The sequence below is a fragment of the Eptesicus fuscus genome, chromosome 17, assembly GCF_027574615.1.
Source record: "Eptesicus fuscus isolate TK198812 chromosome 17, DD_ASM_mEF_20220401, whole genome shotgun sequence".
Classification (NCBI taxonomy): domain Eukaryota; kingdom Metazoa; phylum Chordata; class Mammalia; order Chiroptera; family Vespertilionidae; genus Eptesicus; species Eptesicus fuscus.
This window is the reverse complement of record NC_072489.1, coordinates 20243852-20270186: the sequence shown is the minus strand read 5'-3', so window position 1 is coordinate 20270186 and position 26335 is coordinate 20243852. Positions and strand designations below refer to the sequence as shown.

The 26335-nt window shown below is 44.8% G+C and overlaps 1 protein-coding gene and 1 pseudogene across 3 annotated transcripts in view; one reads left to right on the top strand and one right to left on the bottom strand.

Moving 5' to 3' along the window:
* Positions 1-20060, top strand: part of STOX1 (storkhead box 1) — a 53132-nt gene extending 33072 nt beyond the window's left edge. Inside the window, exons 2-4 of one of the 3 annotated variants that reach the window (XM_054728894.1) lie at positions 13366-13518; positions 15796-18151; positions 19779-20060. In XM_054728894.1, the coding sequence (XP_054584869.1) occupies positions 13366-13518; positions 15796-18151; positions 19779-19926 (2657 nt within the window). In that variant the 3' untranslated portion in view covers positions 19927-20060. The remainder of the gene's footprint in view (positions 1-13365; positions 13519-15795; positions 18152-19778) is intronic. The other 2 variants (XM_054728895.1, XM_054728896.1) reach the window with 2 other exon arrangements.
* Positions 20061-23590: 3530 nt separating this feature from the next.
* LOC129152009 (60S ribosomal protein L21-like) lies at positions 23591-24091 on the bottom strand (annotated as a pseudogene).
* Positions 24092-26335: the final 2244 nt, after the last annotated feature.

Genomic DNA, 26335 nt, shown 5'->3' with positions numbered 1-26335 from the left:
AATATCGCGAAATAATGTTTTTTCCTGAAAGTGACAACTACCCGAGTTATGCTCAGTTTTTTGGCGAAGTTTGACACACCAAGCTCAAAAGGTTGCCCATCACTGGCCTAGGTTGTGGTCTCGATCCCTGGTAGGGGGTGTGCAGGAAGCTGCCGATCGATGATTCTCTCTCATTATTGATGTTTCTATCTCTCCCTCTCTCTTCCTCCCTGAAATCAATTAAAAAATAAATATATTTTTAAAAAAATGAGCAACACTAGCTGAAACTCCTGCAGATCCTCCTTCTCATTGCGTGTCCCAGACTTGACATGATGTGGGTCGGGCAGCAGGAGCCCTAACATCTTTCCTGTAAGTACCCATCAGTACGTCGTTCTAGTTTCACAGCAGTTAAGGTGCTAAAGTACAAGCATTGGCTGGTATAAAATCCAGAAGCTTTCATCAGGGCCTCATTAAGACAAAGATTTTGCGCACAGCAGAAAATAGGAGGAGGAGATAAATGTCAGGTGTCTTTGACCAAGTATTTTGCTTAGAGATGTGTTTTGCTGTGGCATGCACAAACGAGGGGTAGATTTGTCTCAGAACAAGAAGTTTGGAGGTAGTCAGTCCGGGGCCAGCCCGGTGGCTCCGCAAGGCTTTCAGCCACCTGGGCTCGCTCTTTCTCTCTGCTTTGCCTTCCGTAGTGGGTGGTATTTTGACATCATACTTCTCACCTCATGGTCACAAGATGGCTGCTTCCCTAATATCCAGGCTGGAAGAAAGAATCAAGAAAGAAAGGCTTAAAGACAAAGGAAGGGCTTTTTCCTTGAGAGGCCTCCTCTGGCACTGCCAGCCAGAGAGCTGCCTTTATCTCATTGACCACTGTGATGGCCACTAGTTTCAAGTGAGGCTGGGAAGTCAGGTAACACGCTCTCCTGCCTCCACGGTAGAGGAAGACAAGGAAAAAGGTGGCTGGGAGTGTGTGCTGAATGTGCCAGTCCTACCTTATCTGCCATGAGGGTTGCAATAGAATATTACCCAGTAGAACAAAGCAGGGCTAGCAGTGGCTTTGCCAACATCATTTGTCTTTTCCCACGTTTTCTCCAGATCATGGTCAGGACTGGTGTCTGGTCCATTAGGCTCTGGGAGTTGGGAAAAGAAAAGTCAGGATTGGCTGAGAAATCCATCATAGGCAGAACCAGTGCCTTACAAGAAAAACTTGAAGTACTAATAATGATGTGGAACAAGGGATGATCAAGTTTGATATCCCTGTTTTGGGAAGAAAAGTTAAAGAGTGCTGCTATTGATAGAAGAACTGATGTGTGTCAGATCTTATTCCAGGCACTTCTGAATGTTTTCCCACAATAACTTTTGAGCCAGATATTGTTTATCATATTGTACAGTTATGGTCATTAATGACTACTTGAGGAGGACTCACAGTCTGTAAGTGGATGTGGAAGATTTGAGTCCAGATCTGCCTGACCAATTCCATGGCTCCTTTATTATCCTACTAGAGGCCTGGTGCATGAAATTCGTACATGGAGGAGGGGGGTCCCCTCAGCCCAGCTGCACCCTCTCCAATCCAGGACCCCTCGGGGGATGTCAGACTGCCAGTTTTGGCCCAATCCCTGGGATCAGGCCTACACCAGCAGTCGGACATCCCTCTCACAATCTGGGACCGCTGGCTCCTAACTGCTCACCTGCCTGCCTGCCTGATCACCCCTAATTGTCCCCCCTGCCGACCTGGTCACCCCCAACTACCCCCCCACCCCCCGCCAGCCTGATCGCCCCACGCAGCCTACTGTTGAGTCATTTGGTCATCTCTCACTAACCCCCCTGCCGGCCTGGTCACCCCACACAGCCTGCTGTTGAGTTGTTTGGTCGTCCCACACTAACCCCCCTGCCGGTCTGGTTGCCCTACGCAGCCTGCTGGTCATTACTGTTACTGTGATGGCATCCCGGACAATTTGCATATTCCTCTATTACTAGATAGATGCTGCCTTAGGTATCCCAAGGCCCCACAGGGACAAGTCTGGCTCTCGTCCTTATGGTAGTTATGCCCAAGCATCCATACTCTTCTGAGAATGGCATTCAGGAGGGGGGCCCAGGAATACTGAGTCCTAGTCTTACCAATTATAGCCCTCATGTTGGGTTATCAATGCCTCCAACCACTGCTCTTCCAGTAGACCCAGAGCCCCTTGAGGGCAAGAACTGTATCCTGTTCACTGTTGTATCCCCAGGAACTGGCACATAGTAGGTACTCAATAAGTATTTGCTGGATAAGGAATGAAGGACTGCTACTACTGTCAGTGTTTTTGTGTACCTAGTGCTACACTATGGTAGCCACTCATTACATTTTTCTTAATTGACCCATGTATAAAGGAGAATATATCTCCATCTGATGAGGCCAGAGAGCAATTCATGGGAGAGCCAGTCGGCATTTGAGCCAGTCTTCATGATAGGACTTCTAAACACTTAGGTGTGGGGAAGAGTGCTTTAGGTGGAAGAAGTAAGGACAAGGATGCCGAGATGAGAAAGTACAGACTATTTAGGGAGAGGCTAGTTTGAATGGAGAGAAGTCACAGCTGAAGGGTAGTAATAGGTATTGCAGAAAAGGGATTGTTGCCAAACATGATTGGGAAACATTGGGTTAATCTAGTTTGTCCATAACAGTTCTTAAAACCTTTAACAATGCCACTGTGACTCCAAGCAGCATTTCTCAAACATTCAACCTTGACACTTTTTAAAAAAAATTATTTTTATTGATTTCAGAGAGGAAGGGAGAGAGATAGAAACATCAATGATGAGAGAGAATCATTGATTGTCTGCCTCTTGCACACCCCCTACTGGGGTGATCGAGCCCGCAACCCAGGCCATGTACGGGAATGGAACCTGGAATGGAACCTGGGACCCTTTAGTCCGCAGGCTGACGCTCTATCCACGGAGCCAAACCAGCTAGGACGGGTCCTTTTTTTTTGCAGAGCATTTCATAGAAAGAATTTTCCACAGAACACATTTTGGAAATGATCCAGCAGCCCCACATTTATAGACAAGGAAACTGGGACCCAGACAGATGACCTACTCAGAGCCACATATCTCTGGATTAGAACCTCTGTCAGATTGACCCCCGGTGTAATGCTCATTTGTAACGTAAGACTATGTGTATATGAAGGACACCTTTATTACAGGGAACTTTATTTTTATTCAAACAACAACCTTGGGCTAAAATTTCCCCTGTTTTTGTGCAGTAATTTTTTTTTTTAACTTTTATTAGCGTTTATTTTATGCGGAATTTACTCCTGGGCCATAAGTTTTTGTTCCTTCCGTTTCTTCTGGGGTATCTTTTTCTTCTGTGCAAATTCCTCTTCTGGTTTAGGAACAATCTGCTCCTTTTCAGTCGGATCATCTCCAGGTGGCAGGGAGAGCTCATGCCCTCCACCCCTCCCCATGAGCTCTGTTAAGTTCTACTCCACATCTTGGAGGAGCTTTGTTCACCCGGATGTGCTCAATGACCAGTGAGTCTACATCTACACCCTTAAGTCCAGCATCACTCTCTGCATATTTAAGCACGTGCAGCAAACATTCACTCGTTTTAGGCCACCGACCCCTGTGTCCAGCCCCCCACTGCTTAGCCTGGACACACCTCCCAACTCTACCATTGTAATGATACAATGGGACACATGGAAAATGACATCCTTCACCCGGCCACCGCGACTCTGGTTGAGCATCGACCCAGGAACCGAGAGGTCACCGGTTTGATTCCCTTTCAGGGTATATGACCAGGTTACAGGTACATGCCCTTGAATGGAGCCCAGGACCCTTCAGTCCGAAGGCCTGCACTCTTTCCACTGAGCCAGACCAGCTAAGCGGGCAATTTGTGTTGTTTTAAGCCACTAAGTTTATGATCATTCATTTTGACAGCCTTATAAAACTAACACTCTTGGGTAAAGTCATTAACATATCCAATAGTGGAAGCCTTGACGGAAGAGAGGGTGGGACAGGGCACCACAGGGCTGGAAGAGCTTTGGGGCTGAATGTTGAGTGAGTTTTATTGTTTTTAAAAAACGGGGGTCGGGTAGGGGGCTTAAGTCTTTCCCTCCCTTCCCTCCCAGGCCGGAGTCCCTGTATCTCTGCCCAAAGCGAGGGGCAGTGGTAGTGGGGAACGGCTGCTAGAGGCTCACGGGGCTCCCTGAAGTAGGGCCGCCTCTGTGTCTATCCTGACAACCAAATCGCGTAGAGTCTCAGTCATAAGTGGCCCAAGTCCTCTGCAACTCAATTGAAGGTGGATATTAGGGGATGTATCACTTGAAAGGAATGCTAATTTACGAATCCTGAGAGGCTGAAGGTAGCATTATGAACTATTAAAGAAGGTATTAAAGAAGGTAGCATTATGAACTCCTGGCTTGTTGAACAGCCCAGCCTTCTGAGGGAGGCCTTGAGCTTTTCAAGAGAGGGCATTTCCCAGAAGGGAAGCCGTTTGTCTGGGAGTCCAAAATAAACATCTCCGCGCTTGGGAAAGAATCTCAGCCGCCATCGTAGATAAACCGACTACCCTTAGACTACAGCCAGTTTCGGAGTCTTGGTGCGCTTTTGTCTCTGAACCTGGAGTAAAGTGTTTGCATTCTTTCATGTTACTAAAAGAACAGGGCGATATGGAGAGGGGCTTGCTTTTGCTGACCTGAAGCCGTTCATCTTTTTGTGTCCCCGTTTCGTTTGATTTTCTGAATCTATTCAAAGCCATGGAAATTTTTGCACAGCGTCTTATCTCTGATGAGATGCACGTTGTTACAAAATGCTTTCATTTTTAAAAGGTCAGGATTGATTTTAATGTTAAAGAAATTTGGAAATTCTGTACTGGATAAAAGTACAGTTTAAAATCAGGGAAGCTTCTTGGATTACTTAGAACAAAGCATCCTTTTTTTTATTAAACTTGGGTGTATCGCAGGCTGTTTTATTCTTGCTCTATTGTCATCTCTAATGCACGTAGAAGATACCTTTCCCACAGTGTGATTCAATACAGGCGCCCAAAAAGATGGTCTCAGATTTCACGTGCCGGGTAATTAGCAGTTTGAGTGGCTCAGTTTAACTGTTTGAAGGTCAATAATGCATGAATTTCTGGCTGACTGCCTAGCAAAGAGTTCACACACACATTTGTATGGGACTAAACTTTTTTATCCTAGAGAAAATGTGTTTTGAATATGAAACAAGCAATGTTAGGATTAGTTTTGCCTAGAATTTAGTTTGATGGCAAATTCATGTTTTAGTATGACTCAAAAAAGTGCTGATGGGGATGCTTCCCAAATTTCCAAAGAACACTTTGTTCTGATGCTTGGTAGCACAGCCTCTTATGGATCTTAAAGTCAAATGCAGGCACCCACGTTATACATGTCAGAATTTAGTGTCCAGCCCTGACCAGTTTGGCTCAGTGGATGGAGCGCCGGCCTGCGGACTGAATGGTCCCGGGTTCGATTCCAGTCAAGGGCATGTACTTTGGTTGCAGGCACATCCCTAGTGGGGTGTGTGCGGGAGGCAGCTGATCAATGTTTCTCTCTCATCAATGTTTCTAACCCTCTCCCTTCCTCTCTGTCAAAAGTCAATAAAATATATTTAAAAAAAAGAATTTAGTGTCCATGAGGAAGCCCTTTTAGAATTTGTTTAGGTGCTTTAAAATGTAAAGATAAACTTATATTCGTGGCTCAGTTGGTTGGAATGTTGTTCCATACACTAAAAGGTGTCGGGTTCGATTCCAGGCCAGGCACATACTGGATGTCATCAGTTTTGATAGTTGAGTTCTATATTTGCTGATTGGGCACCTGTATGCTGCATACATTTAATTTGCCTTCCACTATTTTCCCTCCAAAAGTAGACTTATAAAAAGTAATTGTTTTAAAACTCATAACTTGCTTTATCACAAATGTAAAAAAATTTATATACCAACTATTTGGTTAAATTTGGTTAATTCTCCCTGGGAAGAGCAGCAAGATACAGTAAGTTAAAAATGTTCTTTGCACAAAAAGTGGCATTAAATGTAGCAGGCACAAATCTGTGTGGTTCTGCTTTGTTGATAGTTTTTGTGAAACCAGTCTTTCAGCCTAAACACTTTCCCATTCTCCTGGCACCCCAGAGCACAAGGCTGTGTAAACATAGAGCATTGTTGTGAACTGTTTACTCTGCCCCACAGCCTCTCCTAGCCTTCTGATCCCTGCTCCTTCTCCAGGGGCAGAGGTCAGCAGCAGCAGGACTTAAGGATGCTCTTCAATAGCAGTGGAGGATAAAGTCAAAGGACTGGCCTTCTCTGATTGTGAAGTCTGTAAGGGGGATCTTCTACACAGAAAGTTATTTTTGCATTTTAGTTATTGTATCCCAAAAACTCAAGCAATGCCAAAGTAACCAGAGCACACTGTGGCTGTAGCTTGAAAATGATTCCTGCATCCGTCACAGATGTTCCCATGTCACTCTGCTTCCCTGCATAAGAAACTCCTGATGATTTATGCACCTGCCGACGTATCTTAGCAACGACGGTGAAGGAAACGTACTGAGAAACTGCTAAGCTTTGTCTGGAAAGGAGCTCCAAAGCAGAGGTTACATGTGATTTAGCCTGTTCTCTAAAATGCAGCTGATTTATGGTTGTATTAATTTTAAGGGAAAAAAGATAAGTCGTCTTTCTAGTTGGTAGTAGATTTGTTTCCTCTTGCAGTGATCACTTCCTAAGGTGTATAAATGTTGAAATCCTATGTTGTACACCTGACACTAATATTGAATGTCAACTATAATTAAAAATAAATTAAAACATAAAATTTTAAAAATAAAATACACATTCCCCAAACCAGTAGGAATTATGAATACATCACGGTTCGATTCCCGGTCAGGGCACTGACAGTGCCTCAGTAGCAGATTTCCCAGCCCTGATAGGGACAAATGAGGGAGGTAACCAATCGATGTGTCTCTCTCTCCCCTTCATCCCCCTTTCTTCCATCTCTCTTTCCCCTCCCCTTACTCTCTCTAGAAATCAATGGAAAAAATATTCTCAGGTGAGCATTAACAACAACAACAAAAAGAAACATCAATGATGAGAATCATCAGTAGGGATCGAGCCTACAACACACAACTGGGGCATGTGCCCTAACTAGGAATGGAAGCGGGAATCGAACCATGATCTTCTGGTTGATAGGTTGATACTCAACCACTGAGTCACACCGGCTGGGCTGAAATTAAAACTTTTTAACTAAAAGCAGTCAGGGTAACTCCCCTTTTTCCAGATCCCTCAGGGCACAACTAATACAAAACATACTCTCATTGTTTTATCATGTTAATTTTGACTGTTAACTATACTGTACCCACCTATTAAAAGATACAGGTGTCTATCAATTTACTTTCACCCAAGCCTTGGGGTTACCCCCTCCCTGCTTGCTTTCTCACACCTCCCTAATCTGTCACCAGTGGATTTCATGTAACCCTCTTGTATCATCTCTTTTTAATGTATAAAATAAGCCACAAAACTGCCAATCTCTGGAGCACTGTCTCAATTGGTTGAGATTTTGCTTCCCTACAATTGTTGACAGTTTGGCTCAAACTCTCAAAAATTCTTTTTTAAAATATATTTTATTGATTTTTTTATTTTTTATTTTTTACAGAGAGGAAGGGAGAGGGATAGAGAGTTAGAAACATCGATAGGAGAGAAACATCAATCAGCTACCTCCTGCACACCTCCTACTGGGGATGTGCCCGAAGCCAAGGTATATGCCCTTGACCGGAATTGAACCTGGAACCTTTCAGTCCTCAGGCCGATGCTCTATCCACTGAGCCAAACCAGTTAGGGCTCAAAAATTCTTTAAAAAAAAAAATTCTTCACAGGGTTGAATGTTTCTTACGTTGACACCCCCTCTTCTTTGAATTAAAGACTTCTGGTCCACACAGGGTGGAGGCAGGTAATCAATTTAAGATCACATACAAGAAAAAAAAGTCACAGCATTTTGGGAGATGAGGAAGAGAAATATATAAAAGTTTAAAGTCACTTATTTAAAATAGCACATAGTTATCTGAAAGCATACAAATATTTGAAATGATACTTTAATTTTGTGTTTTGTCTGGTTAAGGAGGGATGTGAAAGAGAAGAGAGTAAATCTCTGACCTGGAGGGAAAAAAGAAAGGCAAAGAGGAAGTGAAGTTAAGGAGAGAGGTTTATTACCCTTGGCCCAGAGAGCACCATCTCTCATCACTGCCCTTTGAAATGCTAATGAATTGATTAGCCCCTCATTGTAGCTTCTCAGAATCCAGTGGGATAGCCACAAGCACACCCAGAGGGGAGCCTTCCCTAGGCTGCCGAACTGCAGTTCTCTCCTGTGTTGTGACCTGAGGCCCAGTCTGCCAGATAGAGAAGCGTAAGGAAACAAGAAAACAGACCAATGTGAGGTATAACTGCACACAGCTTATCAGTTTCCCTCAGGAAGCCCTTTATCTTATTACTAGAGGCCGATGCACGAAATTCATGCTAGAGTAGGCCTTCCTTCCCTCAGCTGCCGGCACCAGCTCCCCTCTGGCACCTGGCACTCAGCACCCGGGCCGGGACCTGGGCTTCCCTCTGGCCGCTGGGAGGCACTGGGGACCCGGGCTTCCCTTGCAGCCCCGGCTTCATCCGGAAGGACGTCTGGTCTAATTAGCATATTACGCTTTTATTATTATAGATTATAGATGGGCCTCTCGCCAGCTTTGGCTGCAACCCTTTCCACCACGCCAGTCCTCACCACCTTCCCCTCAACAACGCTGCAGTGTAGCAGCTTCTAAACTGTCACTGCAGGAAATGTCTGGCTAAGTTTCTCAGTTCTTCGGCTTTCTTCGGGCTACACTTGACTCCCATACAGGCCATGTTTATTTGCTGAATGGTTAGCTACTTTAACATTGCTGTCGTTAGCACCCCAACCCCTGCCGCTCCCAAGAGTGGACATCACCTGGGAGGTGGTTAGAAATGCAGAATCACAGGTTCCTCTCCAGACCTTCCGAATCAGAATCTGCACATTAGCAGATGATTGCCAGCTGCACATTCAAGTTTTAGCAGCACTGCTGGCCTCTCTGCCTCTCTTCCTTTCTTGCCGCTTCATCTGCCAGAAACCACACTAAAATCACTCAGGGCTCCTTCATAATCTTCATATTGGTTTTTAATTTCCTAATATTCTCCAAGAATTGCTCCTCAAACCCCCCTTTTCTACCTTTCATCTCGTCATTCCCATTCCTACCCATTCTCTCTCTGACTTTACAGAGATCAGATAACTTGCCAAGCTAATATTATTCTTTCTCTGCCTCAGTATATTTCTGGGCTTCTGCTACCCTCCGTTGGTTCCTTAAGTCTCAGATGAAGTAAAATCTTCATAATTGTCACTTTCAGAGGTGACAATTTCTATTGTCTAAGCTAGTTCTTCCACCTGTGCCTTTTATCCCCCGGGCATTTGGCAATGGAGACATTTTTGGTTGCTACAAATGTGAGAGAGACAGTAGGTGGAGGCCAAGGGCACTACTAAATATCCTACAATGCACAAGACAGCCCCGTACAGCAAAAGTGAGCGTACACAGACCTCATCTTATAATGGAAACCCAGTATCACACCCTTGATCATGACTGCAGATTGTGCAAATGATGGCCAGTTCACCATTTGTCAACCTGGAGCCTCTTGTTTTTCTTTCTAAGGAGACTGAGCTCTACATTGATGCGATTGAAGTCCCCCTGCAGGGTGCCTCTGGGGCCCTTCAGAGTAATTGTGTGTCCCTTCAGAGTGATGTCAACATTTTCTGGAATGTCAACAGTCTGATGGCTGAAAATGGTCTTCATCCTCACAGTAGATGCAGCAAAGAGTTCATATTTTCTTAATCATTCCAATCAGGAAAGTGTGGAATGATGAAAATACTGAATTAGGTGTCAGTATTCCTGCTACTGTACTAGCTTTTAGGCCTTGGGACAATTACTTGAGCTTTCTATGGCTTTGTATATTTTAAAATATGAAAAATGCTTTGAAATACAATTGTCATATAAGCATTGTCAGACCTAAACTGTGATAGCACTTTGTGACTTTCATACTCTTACTCTTTCTTGGACTGAAAAATACTACAAACTTCTTTTTTTTTTTTTTTTTTTTAATATATATATATATATATATTTTTTAAAATTTCTTTATTGATTAAGGTGACACATATTTGTCCTCATCCCCCCATTCCCATCCCACCCCTCTCCCCACGCATGCCCCAATCCCCTGTTGAACTTAACCGTTGGATAGGCTTATATGCATGCATACAGGTCCTTTGGTTGAACTCTCCCCCTCCCCCCACCCTCCCCCTACCCTCCCCTATCCTCCCTCTGAGGCCCGATAGTCCGATCGATGCCTCCTTGCTTCTGGTTCTGTTCTTGTTCCTCAGTCTATGTTGTTCATCATTTCCCCTAGATGAGCGAGATCATATGTCACTAGATATATACTAATAAGAACTGAATGTGAGACGAGCAATAATAGTTATGCTGACAGGCAAATGAATCAATCTGTAGCGAGCTTCCCCCTGGACCAACAGTTCTTTTGAGACCCAATTTCAATGTCCAGTAGTTCCTTATGTGTACATGTCAGCACTGACCCCTCAGCTCTGGATGGTGGACAAATGGTGGTAATGGAGGTCCGACTCCCTCTGGTTTGGTCTCGGCCGAACCCAGGGGCACGGCGTCACCCGGACTAAGGGGCACGTGGCCTCACCCATACCCAAGGGGCGCGTGGTCTCACCCGGGCCTGGGACCCAGCCTCACCCGGATGGATCCAGGGGCGCATGGCCTCACCCGGACCCAGGATCTGGCTTCACCCGTACCCAGGGACGCTTGGCCTCTCCCAGACCCAGGGGCATGTGGCCTCACCCGGGCTTAGTTGCACAAGGCCTCACCTGGATCCAGGGACACATGGTCTCTCCCGGACCCAGGGACGCTTGGCCTCTCCCAGACCCAGGGCCACTTGGGCTCACCCGGGCCTAGGTGCACGAGGCCTCATCCGGATCCAGGGACACATGGTCGCACCCGGACCCAGGGACGCTTGGCCTCTCCCAGACCCAGGGCCACTTGGGCTCACCCGGGCCTAGGTGTACGAGGCCTCACCCGGATCCAGGGACACATGGTCTCACCCGGACCCAGGGACGCTTGGCCTCTCCCAGACCCAGGGCCACTTGGGCTCACCCGGGCCTAGGTGCACGAGGCCTCATCCGGATCCAGGGACGCATGGTCTCACCCGGACCCAGGGACGCTTGGCCTCTCCCAGACCCAGGGGCACGTGGCCTCACCCGGGCCTAGGTGCACGAGGCCTCACCCGGATCCTGGGACACATGGTCTCACCCGGACCCAGGGATGCTTGGCCTCTCCCAGACCCAGGGCCACTTGGGCTCATCCGGGCCTAGGTGCACGAGGCCTCACCCGGATCCAGGGACACATGGTCTCACCCGGACCCAGGGACGCTTGGCCTCTCCCAGACCCAGGGCCACTTGGGCTCACCCGGGCCTAGGTGCACGAGGCCTCACCCGGATCCTGGGACACATGGTCTCACCCGGACCCAGGGACGCTTGGCCTCTCCCAGACCCAGGGCCACTTGGGCTCACCCGGGCCTAGGTGCACGAGGCCTCTCCCGGATCCAGGGACACATGGTCTCACCCGGATCCAGGGACGCTTGGCCTCTCCCAGACCCAGGGCCACTTGGGCTCACCCAGGCCTAGGTGCACGAGGCCTCACCCGGATCCAGGGACACATGGTCTCACCCGGACCCAGGGATGCTTGGCCTCTCCCAGACCCAGGGCCAATTGGGCTCACCCGGGCCTAGGTGCACGAGGCCTCACCCGGATCCAGGGACACATGGTCTCACCCGGACCCAGGGACGCTTGGCCTCTCCCAGACCCAGGGCCACTTGGGCTCACCCGGGCCTAGGTGCACGAGGCCTCACCCGGATCCTGGGACACATGGTCTCACCCGGACCCAGGGACGCTTGGCCTCTCCCAGACCCAGGGCCACTTGGGCTCACCCGGGCCTAGGTGCACGAGGCCTCTCCCGGATCCAGGGACACATGGTCTCACCCGGATCCAGGGACGCTTGGCCTCTCCCAGACCCAGGGCCACTTGGGCTCACCCGGGCCTAGGTGCACGAGGCCTCACCCGGATCCAGGGACACATGGTCTCACCCGGACCCAGAGACGCTTGGCCTCTCCCAGACCCAGGGCCACTTGGGCTCACCCGGGCCTAGGTGCACGAGGCCTCACCCGGATCCTGGGACACATGGTCTCACCCGGACCCAGGGACGCTTGGCCTCTCCCAGACCCAGGGCCACTTGGGCTCACCCGGGCCTAGGTGCACGAGGCCTCACCCGGATCCAGGGACACATGGTCTCACCCGGACCCAGGGACGCTTGGCCTCTCCCAGACCCAGGGCCACTTGGGCTCACCCGGGCCTAGGTGCTCGAGGCCTCATCCGGATCCAGGGACGCATGGTCTCACCCGGACCCAGGGACGCTTGGCCTCTCCCAGACCCAGGGGCACGTGGCCTCACCCGGGCCTAGGTGCACGAGGCCTCACCCGGATCCAGGAACACATGGTCTCACCCGGACCCAGGGACGCTTGGCCTCTTCCAGACCCAGGGCCACTTGGGCTCACCCGGGCCTAGGTGCACGAGGCCTCACCCGGACCCGGGGACACATGGTCTCACCCGGACCCAGGGACGCTTGGCCTCTCCCAGACCCAGGGCCACATGGGCTCACCCGGGCCTAGGTGCACGAGGCCTCAACCGGCTCCAGGGACACATGGTCGCACCCGGACCCAGGGACGCTTGGCCTCTCCCAGACCCAGGGCCACTTGGGCTCACCCGGGTCTAGGTGCACGCGTCCTCACCCGGATCCAGGGACACATGGTCTCACCCGGACCCAGGGACGCTTGGCCTCTCAGACCCCGGGGCACGTGACCTCACCCATGCCTAGGTGCACGAGGTCTCACCCGGATCCAGGGACACACGGTCTCACCCGGACCCAGGGACGCCTGGCCTCCCCCAGACCCAGGGGCACGTGGCCTCACCCGGGCCTAGGCGCACGAGGCCTCACCCGGATCCAGGGACACACGGTCTCACCCGGACCCAGTGACGCCTGGCCTCCCCCAGACCCAGGGGCACGTGGCCTCATACAAACTTCTTAAAAGTAGGGACTATAATGTAAACTCTTTTCTTCTACAGTGTCTATTCTTGTGCATGTCATGCTAACAGATTCCTAGTAAGGACTGATGAAAGAATAGCAATTCCACCTGCTATTCAATCTTTATAAATGTGCTTGATTCACTAATTTCAAATAGTTTACACTCTATCAAATTTATCACCTTTCCTTTTTTTTTTTTAATCTCTAATTTAGGTGATGTCTTTCCAGTGCAAATGAATCCAATAGCCCAATCACAGTTTATACCTTTGGCTGAAGTTCTTTGCTGTGCTATATCTGACATGAATGCTGCTGAAATTGTAGTAACACAGGAATCACTGTTGGAGCATTTGATGAAACATTACCCAGGTAGGGTAACAAGTTTTTCTCTGTTAGTTCTTTGCATGTGTTTGATGGATCTCTTTACAAATAATCTTAAACACAAATGAGCTGGATGATATCCAAAGTTTTTTCTATTATAGAATCTTATTTTAGAGCCTTGCCAGGAAAAGGCCTGCATCAGCAAATTTGATAAGGGTATTTCTTTTACATTCCAATTAACTTTTTTAAAAAAATACTTAAGGCAATAAATAAATCAGACTCTGCAAAGGAAAAGTTCATCTTCTCCCCCCCACACCTCCTGTTCTTCCATTGCCACTTCCCAGAGGTGATAATTTCTATTGTCTATAGTTTCTTATGTATACTTTCATAAGTTATATTTGAGTATATGTATCTTTTTTTAATAACATAAATTGGATCATTCTATACGTTCTTTCTGCACTTTTTAAAAAACTTACAAACATATTTTGGAGATCTTTCTGTATTGGCATAAATTGATCTCATTTTTTCATATCCCAGTGTGTAAATGTACAGGAGTATTTTTTATTTTTCTCATTCTAAAATGAACATGCATATTGTAGAAAAATGTGGTTAATATAGAAAAGTAACCACTTATAGTATGGCCACCCAAAAGAAACCAAGGTTAACATATTAATGTATTTTCTTTCAGTGTTACACTTTTCTATGTGTTAGTATTTATTTTATGCTGAATTACTCCTGGGCCATAAGTTTTTGTTCCTTCAGTTTCTTCTGGGGTATCTTTTTCTTCTGTGCAAATTCCTCTTCTGGTTTAGGAACAATCTGCTCCTTTTCAGCAGGATCATCTCCAGGTGGGGCAGGGAGAGCTCATGAGTGGGTGAATCCCCCCATGATCTCTGTAAAGTTCTACTCTGCATCTTGGGAGCTTCGTTCACCTGGATGTGCTCAATGACCAGAGAGTCTACATCTACACCCTTAAGTCCAGCATCACTCTCTGCATTTTTAAGCACGTGCAGCAAACATTCAGCACTCTTTTTAGGCCATTGACCATGTGTCCAGCCCCACTGTTTGGCTTGGGCACTCCACCATTGTAGAATGGCACACATTGAAAGTGACATTCTGCCCGGCTGGTGTGGCTCACTGGTTGAGTGTCAACCCATGAACCTAGAGGTCATGGGTTTGATTCCTGGTCAGGGCACATGACCATATTGCGGGCTCGATCCCCAGTGGGGGACATGCAGGGGTGGCTGATCAATGATTCTCTCTCATCCTTGATGTTTCTCTCTCTCTCTCCCTCTCCCTTCCTCTCTCTGAAACATATTTTTTAAAAAACATATATTTTTAAAAATTACATCCTAAAGATACTTACTGGCTTTTTGGATATGCATACCCTTGATGACCTGGGCAGTTTCACAAGTGTTCTTAAAGTGAACACGAAGATTGGAACCTCTTTATTTGCATGGCTTTGTGGGGTTTTCTAAGTGAAGAGCAATCACCTCTGACCACTTCTGGGGAGTGCCTTCCAGTGTTACGCTTACACACACATTTTGAACATTGTTTTCACAATATAATTTTAAACCCTGCTATTTTGAAAGGGAAATTTCTTTTAAAAGTATCACCTTCCCAGTTTGAAAAACCACCATAATCCAGATTTTAGGTAGTTTGCCCTCACCCAAGCACAAACTGGATTTCATTTTCTCTTTAGCTTCTTAAGATGTAAGCAATGAGACTGTTTTCAAAAACTCCTATGTTTGTTCTTAAGAATACTTTCCTTAGGCAAAATTTAAATTTGTAGTGGGATTGTATAATTTAGTGTTTGTAGTTTAGTGAACTCAGATTATTTTTCTCTACTTAACTATTAGCCTAGCCATATGTTTTGTGTGTTTTTTTTAAAATATATATATTTTATTGATTTTTACAGAGAGGAAGGGAGAGGGATAGAGAGTTTAGAAACATCAATGAGAGAGAATCATTGATCGGATGCCTCCTGCACACCCCCTATTGGGGATGTGCCCGCAATCAAGGTACATGCCCTTGACCGGAATCGAACCCGGGACCCTTCAGTCCGCAGGCCGACGCTCTATCCACTGAGCCAAACCGGTTAGGGCGTAGCCATATGTTTTTGTGTGGACCAAATTATATTCCTGTTATTCAGTTAAATGATGATGACTGTTAATGTTTCTTTGGCATTTTAATTACATATATCAATTGTGTTATAGTTAGCTCTAGGCTCATCAAGCAACTGTATGGTCATTTCTGTGTGACTGATTTCACTCGTTAGAATGTTTCTTATTCAGAATTTACCAGTGTAAAATGCTTTTGTTTTAGGCATTGCAATTCCATCTCAAGATATCCTCTATACCACTCTGGGCACTCTGATTAAAGAAAGGAAGATTTATCACACTGGAGAAGGATACTTCATAGTTACTCCTCAGACTTACTTCATCACAAATACAAACCCCCAAGAAAATAAGAGAGTCCAATCAGATGAGATACCTGCCTGCATCACGTACCTGGTGAGCGTGGAGAGCTGTGCGGAGTTGGCAGAGTTAGCCAAAGAAAACGCTGCCCCCGTTTCCCATTGTCCGTCTTGCCAGTGTTTCCCTGATGTGTGCACGCAGGACCCACAGGAACCACCAGCTGCTGCGGAAGCGACTAGAAAAGGCCAGAAAGGTCTTGGGGAATCCAGATCTTTGGGACAGAACCGAGCAGTTTCAGTGTCTGAGGAGAACCATGTCTCTGAGAGCACCAAGCCTTTACCATACACCAGAGACAGAGACAGAGGCAGGAAGTTTGGCTTTAGCCTCTTCTGGCGCGGTATGTCCAGGAAGGAGAAGTCCAGAACAGAGCACAGCAGTTTCTCTGCCCAGTTCCCACCGGAAGAATGGCCTGTCCGAGATGAAGATAACTTGGACAATATCCCTCGAGACATTGAACATGAGATCATCAAACGCATTAATCCCGTTCTGACTGTTGACAACTTAATCAAACATACCATCCTAATGCAAAAATACGAAGAACAGAAAAAATATAATAGCCAGGGCACTTCCACTGACATGCTGACAGTCGGGCATAAATACCCTTCGAGAGAGGGAGGTAAGAAAAGGCAGGGCCGGTCTGCAAAGCCTCGAAGGCGGGGCCATTCTCAGAGGGATAGACACAAAGCCAGGAGTCAGGGAAGTGAGCCTCAGCCAGGAAGCATTCGACCGGAGAAACACCCCAAGCTCCCTGCCACACAGCCCACCCCCAGGATGAAAAGCCCAAATGAAGCAGTAGTGCAGAAACCACTTGGTGAGATCCCGTCAGAGCTAGGTTCCCATCTGATTTACAAAAAGCGAATCAGTAATCCTTTCCAGGGTTTGTCTCACCGAAGGAGCCCAATAACCAAAGGGCACAACCACCAGAAGACCAGTGATTTGAAACCCAGCCAGATTAGACCAAAGGGCAAGCCTTGCCAAAGGTCAAGGTCTTTAGAGTCCTCACGAATCCTTGACAGGGAGGCCAGACAGCCATGTGCTGAACAATGCAATGATCAACTGAGGGCAGAACCCATTCATGTGAGTAACTCTACTGTCAAGCCTGTCAGTGATGACTTTAGAGATCACCTCTTAAGTTACTCTCAATGTAGTGTTTTGCAAAAGGATAGTCAACGCTGTTCCTTTAAGGAAAGCATGTTGACATATGATGTGTATGGTAGAGAAAACAAAGCAATCCCTGAAGACTCGAGGGAAGGTTATTCTCACTCTGACATGTTAGGGGAGACAAAAGACACACAGAATGTCCTTCCATCACCGGCTTCCTCCTCTTTAGACCAGGCATCTTCTGCTTGTAGATTAGTTGATAAAACAACACACCAATTCCAAAATCTTGGTCTTTTGGATTATCCACTTGGTGTGGACCATTTGAGTCAACCTGAGCGGCAAGTCAGAGACTCAGAGGAAACCCTAATGAGAAAGGCATTTGTGCAGGAAGCAGAGACGGTGAGTCAAGAAAATGAGGTGCTTTCTGACGATGACCAAGCCTTGTATCAAAATAAAGTAGAAGATGAGGACGGTGCCTGCAGTTCATTATATTTAGATGAGGATGACTTTTCCGAGAATGATGATTTGTGTCAAATGCTGCCTGGTCACATTCAGTATTCCTTTTCTGGGGGAAGCCAATGGAGTCATTTAGGAAAACAAAAGGTAACTGAGAGATCTCTGACTGAGTACAACAGCAAAATGCAGAGGTTTGAGCCTCCGGCGCTTCAAGGAAATGAATGCTGCAAGCCTGCGTCGCTCACTAACCCAGGTGAAAGCCAAAAACCTAATCTCCCTGCTGAAAGCTGTGACCTCAATTCAGGGACCCAATCCGGATGTAACTATGAAGAGGATCCCCGTGTTGCTGAATGTGTACAGGCCTCAGCATCTGCTGAGAGAAGCATATTTGATTACTACAGCTCAAGGAAAGCCAGCTCGCAGGCCGAAACCCCACGAGACTGCGTTGGTGACACAGGAAAGAAAGCAGCTTGCTGGTCTCAGAGTGCTCAGAATCAGGAAATGAGAAAACAGTTCACACAAAAGTTAGAACTTTTCAACACTACACATATGCCAGTGATGGCTCAGGATATCCAGCATGAACACAGTCACTTGGAAGGAACAGAAAATCATAGCATGGCAGGAGATAGTGGAATAGATTCTCCACGGTAAGTGCACATAAAAGTGATTAGCAACTATCTCACAGGATTTATTAAAATTAAGGATATATTGAGTTACCTAGTGGGCAACCCCTGAGTAATCTTTTTATAATGATATTCTTCTGCCAGCCTTTATTTTACTGAAAAAAATTATATAAAGTTACAATGCAATCTCTTGTATAATAGAATATATTGTTCATTTTTTGAAGCCATTAAAAAGAGTTTAATAACAACTAGGAGATAATTAAATCTGGAGTGTTGATGGACTCTATGAAAGATTTGGAAACTAACACACACACTCAAACATTACAGCAAACATTTTACTTGGAAAGGGTGAAAGTGGAACTTTTTATTTTTTAATTTTGTTGATTTTAGAGAGGAAGGGAGAGGGAAAGAGAGACAGAAACATCAGTGATGAGAGAGAATCATCCACTGGCCACCTCCTGCAGGCCTCACACCAGGATCAAGCCCGCAACCCAGGCATGTGCCCTGAATGGGAATTGAACCGTGACCTCCTGGTTCGTGGGTCGATGCTCAACCACTGAGGATCCCAGTGGCCGAGCAGAAATTTAATTTTGTAAAAATTGCTTATGATTTTAAAAAACACTTATAATTCTTAAAGACATGAAGATAAAAAGGGAGGGAAGATAGAGCATTTGAACATCAACTATGTGCCATAATGTTATAAGGATTTGGGTGCCAGAGATCAACAAGATATTGTTGCTACCTATAGGAATCTTATAATTTAATTTAGTTGAGACTGACAAACAATAAACAGACAGATTGAATTCAAGAACAAAGCATAAACTCTTCATAACTGCCAAAGGGGTATGGAATTAATGCGCTGGCCTGGCAAGTATAGCTCAGTGGTTGAACATCGACTGATGAACCAGGAGATCACAGTTCGATTCCCCGTCAGGGCATATGCCTAGGTTACAGGCTCCATCCCTGGTGTGGGCCATGCAGGAGGCAGATGATCGATGATTCTCTCTCATTATTGATGTTTCTCTCTCTCTCTTTCTCTCCCTTCCTCTCTGAAAGAAATAAAAATATATTTTTAAAAAGTGATATGCTATATAAGAGGCTTATTGGAGGACACATTTTTGAGACATATCTTAATGTAATGGACATGTGATGAAGAGGAGGGGAGGTGGGAAATGGGGACTGTCGGAAGCCAAACGCCTGAACAGTAATGTGGCTGAAGCAAGGCAGATGTGTTAGGTAAGAAACTAACATAGCTTACTGCTGCAAGGAAGGGAACATTGTCAGTATGAAAACTATTGTATTTAGCTCTTCCCTTCCCTATGACTTCCAAAAAAATAAATTACACAAGATGATATTGGTTACGTTAGTTGTATAGAATAGTTTTTCAGAAACTTATTTCTGACCAGAATATACTTGATTTTGGATTTGAGAACAGATGCTATTCAGAAAATATGAACTTCTCAGAAAGCAGCTGTCAAATAATTGAGGTGCTTTTGTGAAGCATTTAAAATGTAAAGAGTACTTCAGATTTTTAAAGGTTAACTTATTTGATAAATGTTACACCGCTACAAAGAAACAAATGACAGTATCATGCTTTGATTCGAAATTCAACCCATTTTGAAGGTAATAATTCTATTTTTAATATTTTTAGGACACAGAGTCTGGCATCTAATAATTCAATCATTCTGGATGGTCTAAAAAGAAGACAGAATTTTCTGCAGAACTTTGAAGGCACAAAAAGCAGTCAAACACTCACATCCAATCCCTTGCTACAACTAACTCCAGTCATCAATGTTTAATTCTTATTTTTCTTTTGAAAACTTTTTGTAAAAATGTACGGCATCATATAGGATGTTTTAATCAACTGAGTATATAAGAATTCTCTAAAGCTGAGTGTAAATGTTACTAATCTCATTACATATTTTGTTCTAGTTGCTGGCTTTTCCCTTTTTTTTTGACATTTTAAAGCTTTTTTAAAGCTTATTTTACTATGAATTTATTTGACATACATAGTTTGTAATAAAAAAATGGACTCCTTTGTCCTCTTCCAAATGTAATTACTTTGAATTTTCATTAGTTTCTCAAATACAGAGGATGCTAACTTACTACCCAGTTTGCATTTCTCTACCCATACCTAATATTGAGTTCTTATGTTAAGTGGATCTCACATGATTTCATCACAAAAATCCAGAATATAGTGTTTCAGGGTTGCAAAAATAACTTGCTTACAACTAAAGTCTTATTGTTATCTGAAAGAATTTACCCAAAGAGCTGGGTACTTTGCAACAAGAATTCCTACTGCCCAGGACCTTCTCTGTGACTAGCTTGAATATGAACAAATAGCTTCACATTGTGACTGACTGGCAACCAAAACACCTGTGGCAATAAGCACCTGTTTCCTCGCCACCTTTGAGGCTCTCTCTATAGCATGGCAGTGAGAAGTCAGGATGTTCTTAGATGGCATGGAGATAGAAGGGAAGCAGAAGGGTTGCAAATGGCTTGTGAGTAAAAGGGAGGTTCTGAATTAGAGATTTAGAGAAGAGAAACCATTTGATCCATTTCCACTCATCGTAAGACCTACATAACTTTGCCAGAATTTTTTCTGGAAGGCCTTTTCAGACCACGCAGTGGAATGGTCAGTTCTCTTGAGTTTGGGGAACGTGGAGCAGTCCAGATAGGTTTTATGAAGATGCTAATGCTGACTTATGGTTGAGGATGTTTCTTTGAAGAGGTTTCTAAAGGTTGTCAAGGCCTTAGATCTCAAGGATAACTAAATAATTGGAGAGTGCCTCTTTCCAACTCTCACTGGCCTGGGAGCAGTGAAGGCCAGATGAAGCTCAGCACTGTGGAGAGCTGCCTCTAGGCCCCGTGGAGAGGAGTGGAAATCAGATATTCTACTTCGTTGTGCAGTGGGTGGGCCACCCAGTCCTCACTATTGGTTTTCAATAGGCCCTAACCAATCTACCCAAGATTAGCTGTGGTCACAATGACATTTGAAACCCTGGACAAAGTATCAAGAAGGGTAATCTGGGTAGAAAAACCTTGTGAGGAGGCATTGTTTTAAGGATTCTTATAGCTTGGAATTAGCAACAGTGAATGGAAGTTGGGAGAAAGATTCAGCTCAGTATGAAGAACGTCTATTAGTCAAAACTATCTACAGATGAAATAGACAGCTTTGTAAATGAATAAGTTTCCCATTTTTAGGGCATTCTTATAGAGGCTTGGTGATCCCTTGACTGATAACATTGCGTAGGTATTTCCAGTACTTAGTTTAACAGGATGGCTGAACTAGACGATTTTGAAGATTCCTTTAAACAATAAGGTTTTGCACTTCAGTGAGGGTTATATGTCAAATATGTCTCAATTAAATAAAAAGATTCAGTGTGGATCCTGCAAAATACTGAACTCGTAAGATTCCTTTTTAAAAAATATATTTTTATTGATTTCAGAGAGGAAGGGAGATGGAGATAGAAACATCAATGATGAGAGAGAATCATTGATTGGCTGCCTCCTGCACACCCCCTACTGGGGATCGAGCCCACAACCCAGCATGGGCCCTTGACTGGAATCAAACCTGGGACCCTTCAGTCCACAGGCTGACACTCTATCCCCTGAGCCCAACCAGCTAGGGCTCATGTAAGATTCCTGAGTATTGCTTTCAATTCTCCATTTTTGTATCTATACCTGCCAATCCTTGGAAAAAGGAGCACCAACAACTCTATTCTTTGATTTTGGATCTGGACAAGTTTCTGAGAGTGAGGAATCCAGTCTTTTTGTGCTCTAATCACATCTAGGAATCGTTGAAAGCCATCTAAATTTGCCACTAGTGTTAGATGCATTATAACATTCGAAATGTATTAAATGGAGCCTATTGTGAAACCAATAAACTTCCCTTCTATTAAACACAACATATGAGTACAGATATTAAAGATGGGTGCATGTGTTATTAAATAGTTCTTTGGGAGATTATTCTCTAGTGACTTGCATTTCCCTCATTATTAATTTTTGTATGTGGAAATTTTAGTTCTTGATTTGTCTTGCCCATTGCAGTTTATTCTCTAACGAGAAAACTGGTCTCTTGAGGCAGCATGATGACATGAGCTTAAGAGAAAGACAAGTTTGAATCTCATTTGGAATTCTTGGTAGTCGTGTGATGGAGAAAGTTACCAAACTTCTCTGATTTAGTTTTCTCATCTGTAAAAGGAGGATAGTAATGATACCCATGCTACAGCTTGTTGTAAGATTTGAAGGTAATCTATGGAAAGTGCCCAATATAGCAGGCACCTAATGTTGTTATAAATCTATGTGTGTATAATTCTATATACTCACCAAACTTGTCTGATAGGTAAATACATGGCCTAATATACAGGTCCTCTGTTTTTGCCAGGTTGTCTGGAGTTCCTCCAATTAGAGATTCAATTTAGGTAATGATTATAGAAAGTATCGTCAATCAAAATCTAGATATGCCTGGGGAAGGTATTATGCTTTTGGCTAAGAAGGTTTTTGTTTGTTTTTAATATGTTTTTATTGATTTTAAGAGAGAGAGGAGGAGGGAGAGGAAGGGAGAGAGAGAGAGAGAGATGAGAGTGAAACATTGATCGGTTGCCTTCTCTACACACCCTGACTGAGGGGACCCAACCTGCAACCTGGGCGTGTGCCCTGACCGGGAATCAAACTGGTGACCTTTTAGTGCACAGGACAACGTTCCAACTGAGCCACCCAGCAGGGCGCTATTTTCTTTTCTAATTTTTTCAATTACTGTTTACATTTAATATTATTTTGTATTCATTTAAGGTTTACAGCATAGTGGTTAATCATATACTTTACCAAGTGTTCCCCCTGGTATTTCCAGTAGCCACCTGGTACCATACCTAGTTATTTCAATATTATTATTATTTTTTAAAATATATTTATTGATTTCAGAGAGGAAGGAAGAGGGAGAGAGAGATAGAAACACCCATGATGAGAGAGAATCATGGATTGGCTGCCTCCTGCAAGTCCCCCACTGGGGATCGAGCCCACAACCTGGGCATGTGCCCTTGACCAGAATCGAACCTGGGACCTTTCAGTTCGCAGGCCAACGCTCTATCCACTGAGCCAAACCGGCTAGGGCTATTTCAATATTATTGACTATATTCCCTATGCGGTGCTTTACATCCCCATGACTACGAATCCTCCCATTTGAAACCTTAGAAGGTTCCCTCTTTATCAGAAGCAGCTTCCATTTCTTGGGAATGGTGCCCTCTTCTGGGATAAATGATGTGACTTCTCCCTTCCACCACTTGATTTAAAATGTGTATATAGTAGGTGATTAAAGAGACTGTGAGACCTCTATCCAAAGGTTAAAGAAATTTAAAAACATTTTCAACTAGTTAGAATTAGGAGTTAGATACATAAGTGTACCTGTGCTAAATATGTTCAAAGCTGTCTCCAATGTTGTTTGTTTGACTCAGTACAGAGGTTTTCTGATTGTTTTTTTACACTTATCATGCCATGAATACATAGGGAATGGATTCCAGCAGCTCAGGCTCCTTTCCATTGGTTCTCACAAAGTGTGCTTCTCTGGGTGGAGCAGGCTGACGCTTTAGTTGAACCCAGGAACCGTGCTCTTTGGCTTCCGTTTTCTAATCATTTCCCTTCACACGTTTCAGGAAGCTATCTCGGCTCTTAGAGTGCTTAATATGCTCAATATGTACATTAATTCTCCTGGCCAGGATCTTGCCCTTACCTTGTTTATTCACAACAATGCCCACTGCATACTGGGTGACATGGTAGACTTCTCCAGTGTTGCCATGGTAACAATTATGGGGCATTCCTTTATGAACAGTGCCCATTCCCTTGATTACTACATCACTTTGCTTGTAGATTCGCATGCATGTGGCCAAAGGAACAACTCCATGTTTTCTGCAAGGTCTAGAGAACATGTAGCGGGTGCCTCTCCTCTTTCTCTTTGTTAGTCATTTTGGCGAATTCCTGGAAGATGGGTACAGCCAATGCTTTCAAAACCTGTCAAAACCTCAAGCTAGAGGTATAAATGTAAGCATCATCTATGTAGTACTGTTATATCATCTCACCCTTCTAAATTCCCTGTGCTGTCAGTAGGGAAGCCATTTTTGTCTGCACATTACTAACAAAGAACAGGTTTTAGAGTTGAGTTGGCCAAGGTCATGTGGCTAGCAATGGCAGAAACATCTCTCCTGTTTCCTCTTTCATTTTCTCCTTACTTCTGAGTACTCTCAACACTCTGACTCCAATGTCTCTTCATCAATTTATAACTGCCCCTTAAACTATTTTCAGTGTCATAACATTTAAAAATGATAGCTCTGTTTTTCTTGTTACATAAAATTGACACGCAGATGCAAAATGATGGCTCTTTTTACCTCCTATTTTCTAATTATCGAGTAAAAATCTAGCCCTGTAAGTTTTAGAATGACCAGAGGGAGGCAAATTTATAGTCATCTTGTCTGTATCTTAAGGTCATAAAGTTTAATGAGCTGAAGCCAAAGGCAAGGGAAATCTTTATAGAACCTTGGAACACAGCAATAGATGAGGCTCCCCAATTCTTAAATTTTAAGAAAGAAATATCAATGACTGCTAAGACATTTGGAAAATAAAGATGTTCTAATAAGATATTTTTAATTACTTGTGCATTTTAATTATGCTATTCCTTCATACTCCTCCCCCCTCCAAATTTCATCAGATATAAATCTCTTGAAATTTATAGAGGGAACAAATATGAAAAAAAATTCTCCATTCCTTCATTCTCAAGTTTCCTAGTTGATACTCATTGAGAACACATACGTAGTAGTATCCCCAACCCCCCCCCCCCTTTTTTTTTTCCAGCTAAGCCACAGATTGGCCAAGTTACTTATGACTTGGTTTAATTTGCACACATTTGTATTTTCCACCTGACAAACAGCAGTCAGATATTTGATTCAATGAATTTGGGGCTTAGAAAGGCAAGGTTTGTAGAGTATTCTAAATCACAGAAGGTCGTTCTGAAAAACCTATCTCTTGCATAGGGAGAAGTGTAGTCCTTTCCTTTTACAGATCTGCTGTGTGACCTTTGGCATAAAAATGAATGCCAAAAATTGTCTTAAGGAGGTTTTAAAAACTTCATCTGTTTGCTCTTCAACCAGAACATATGTTAATTGGTTCCTTTTACCCCAATTTTATATGTGTGACATTCTTAACCACATCCACTCCATGTTCCTATACACATTATACCGTTGTAGGGCTATGAACTTTACCATGGTAGAATTGGGGGTGGGGGTGAGGGAGTGGGATAAAAGGATTCAGAAAAACACACACACACAGATTTAGAGATGCATAGCCATTCTCACAATTTAGGGAGAGAGGCGTTTTCCCAGAGATTTAACATTTGTGGTTCCAGCTACTCAGGACCAATCCCCAAACTCCATGACAATTGTGGGTAGCAATTTGTAGTTTTGCTGAAACAGAAGTCTGATGCTCCGGCTACAAGGCTGGTGGGGCCAGACACTGCCAAGTGGTTTGTGAAGTGCCCCTGCACCTACATCTCAATTTGGGTTCTCGTTCTCCAGTCAAGAGTCACTGGAGTGAAGAGATCCTGAGGAGAAAGAAATGGCTCAAGGTATATGCTAAGGGAATTAACCCTTTGTATTATCAAAAGGCTTCCAGTTTTGCATAAGGTTGTATATAATTCAGGGGCAGTTAATCCCCATCGGTAATATAAAATCCTTTTATTCGCTGCAAATACATAATGGGCCACACATTTAGGCTTGTTTTCCCTCCACGTTTCTCCCGGTTTTCCCTCCTTATTACATATTCTGTTTCATGAGCGCAACCTTCCCCAAAACGCTTTGCGAAGAAACGCAAAGCGTTCATTCAGGTCCATGTGGCCGGAAGGCACCGGTCCCGGCCGCATTCAGGAGGTGCGTTCTCTAGTCGTGGCCGCCACCGACCGGTTGTGTGACCAGACGGTACATCCCTTCCTAGTTCCCTCTGTTTCAAATACGGAATATGGGGAGGGCGTAAAATGAGCCAAGGACCAACTTCCTGACAACAACTTAGCACTTGCGGGACCACTGTCCTGTCCCGGTGTTCACTTAGAGCCCACGGAGCCCCTTCCCACCGAGGCCGGACCGCAGGCCTCGCGCGAAGCCTTCGGACCTTAAACGCTTCACCCCGCAATAGGCGGGGCCGAGGCCGGCAGCTTCCGGGGCGAAT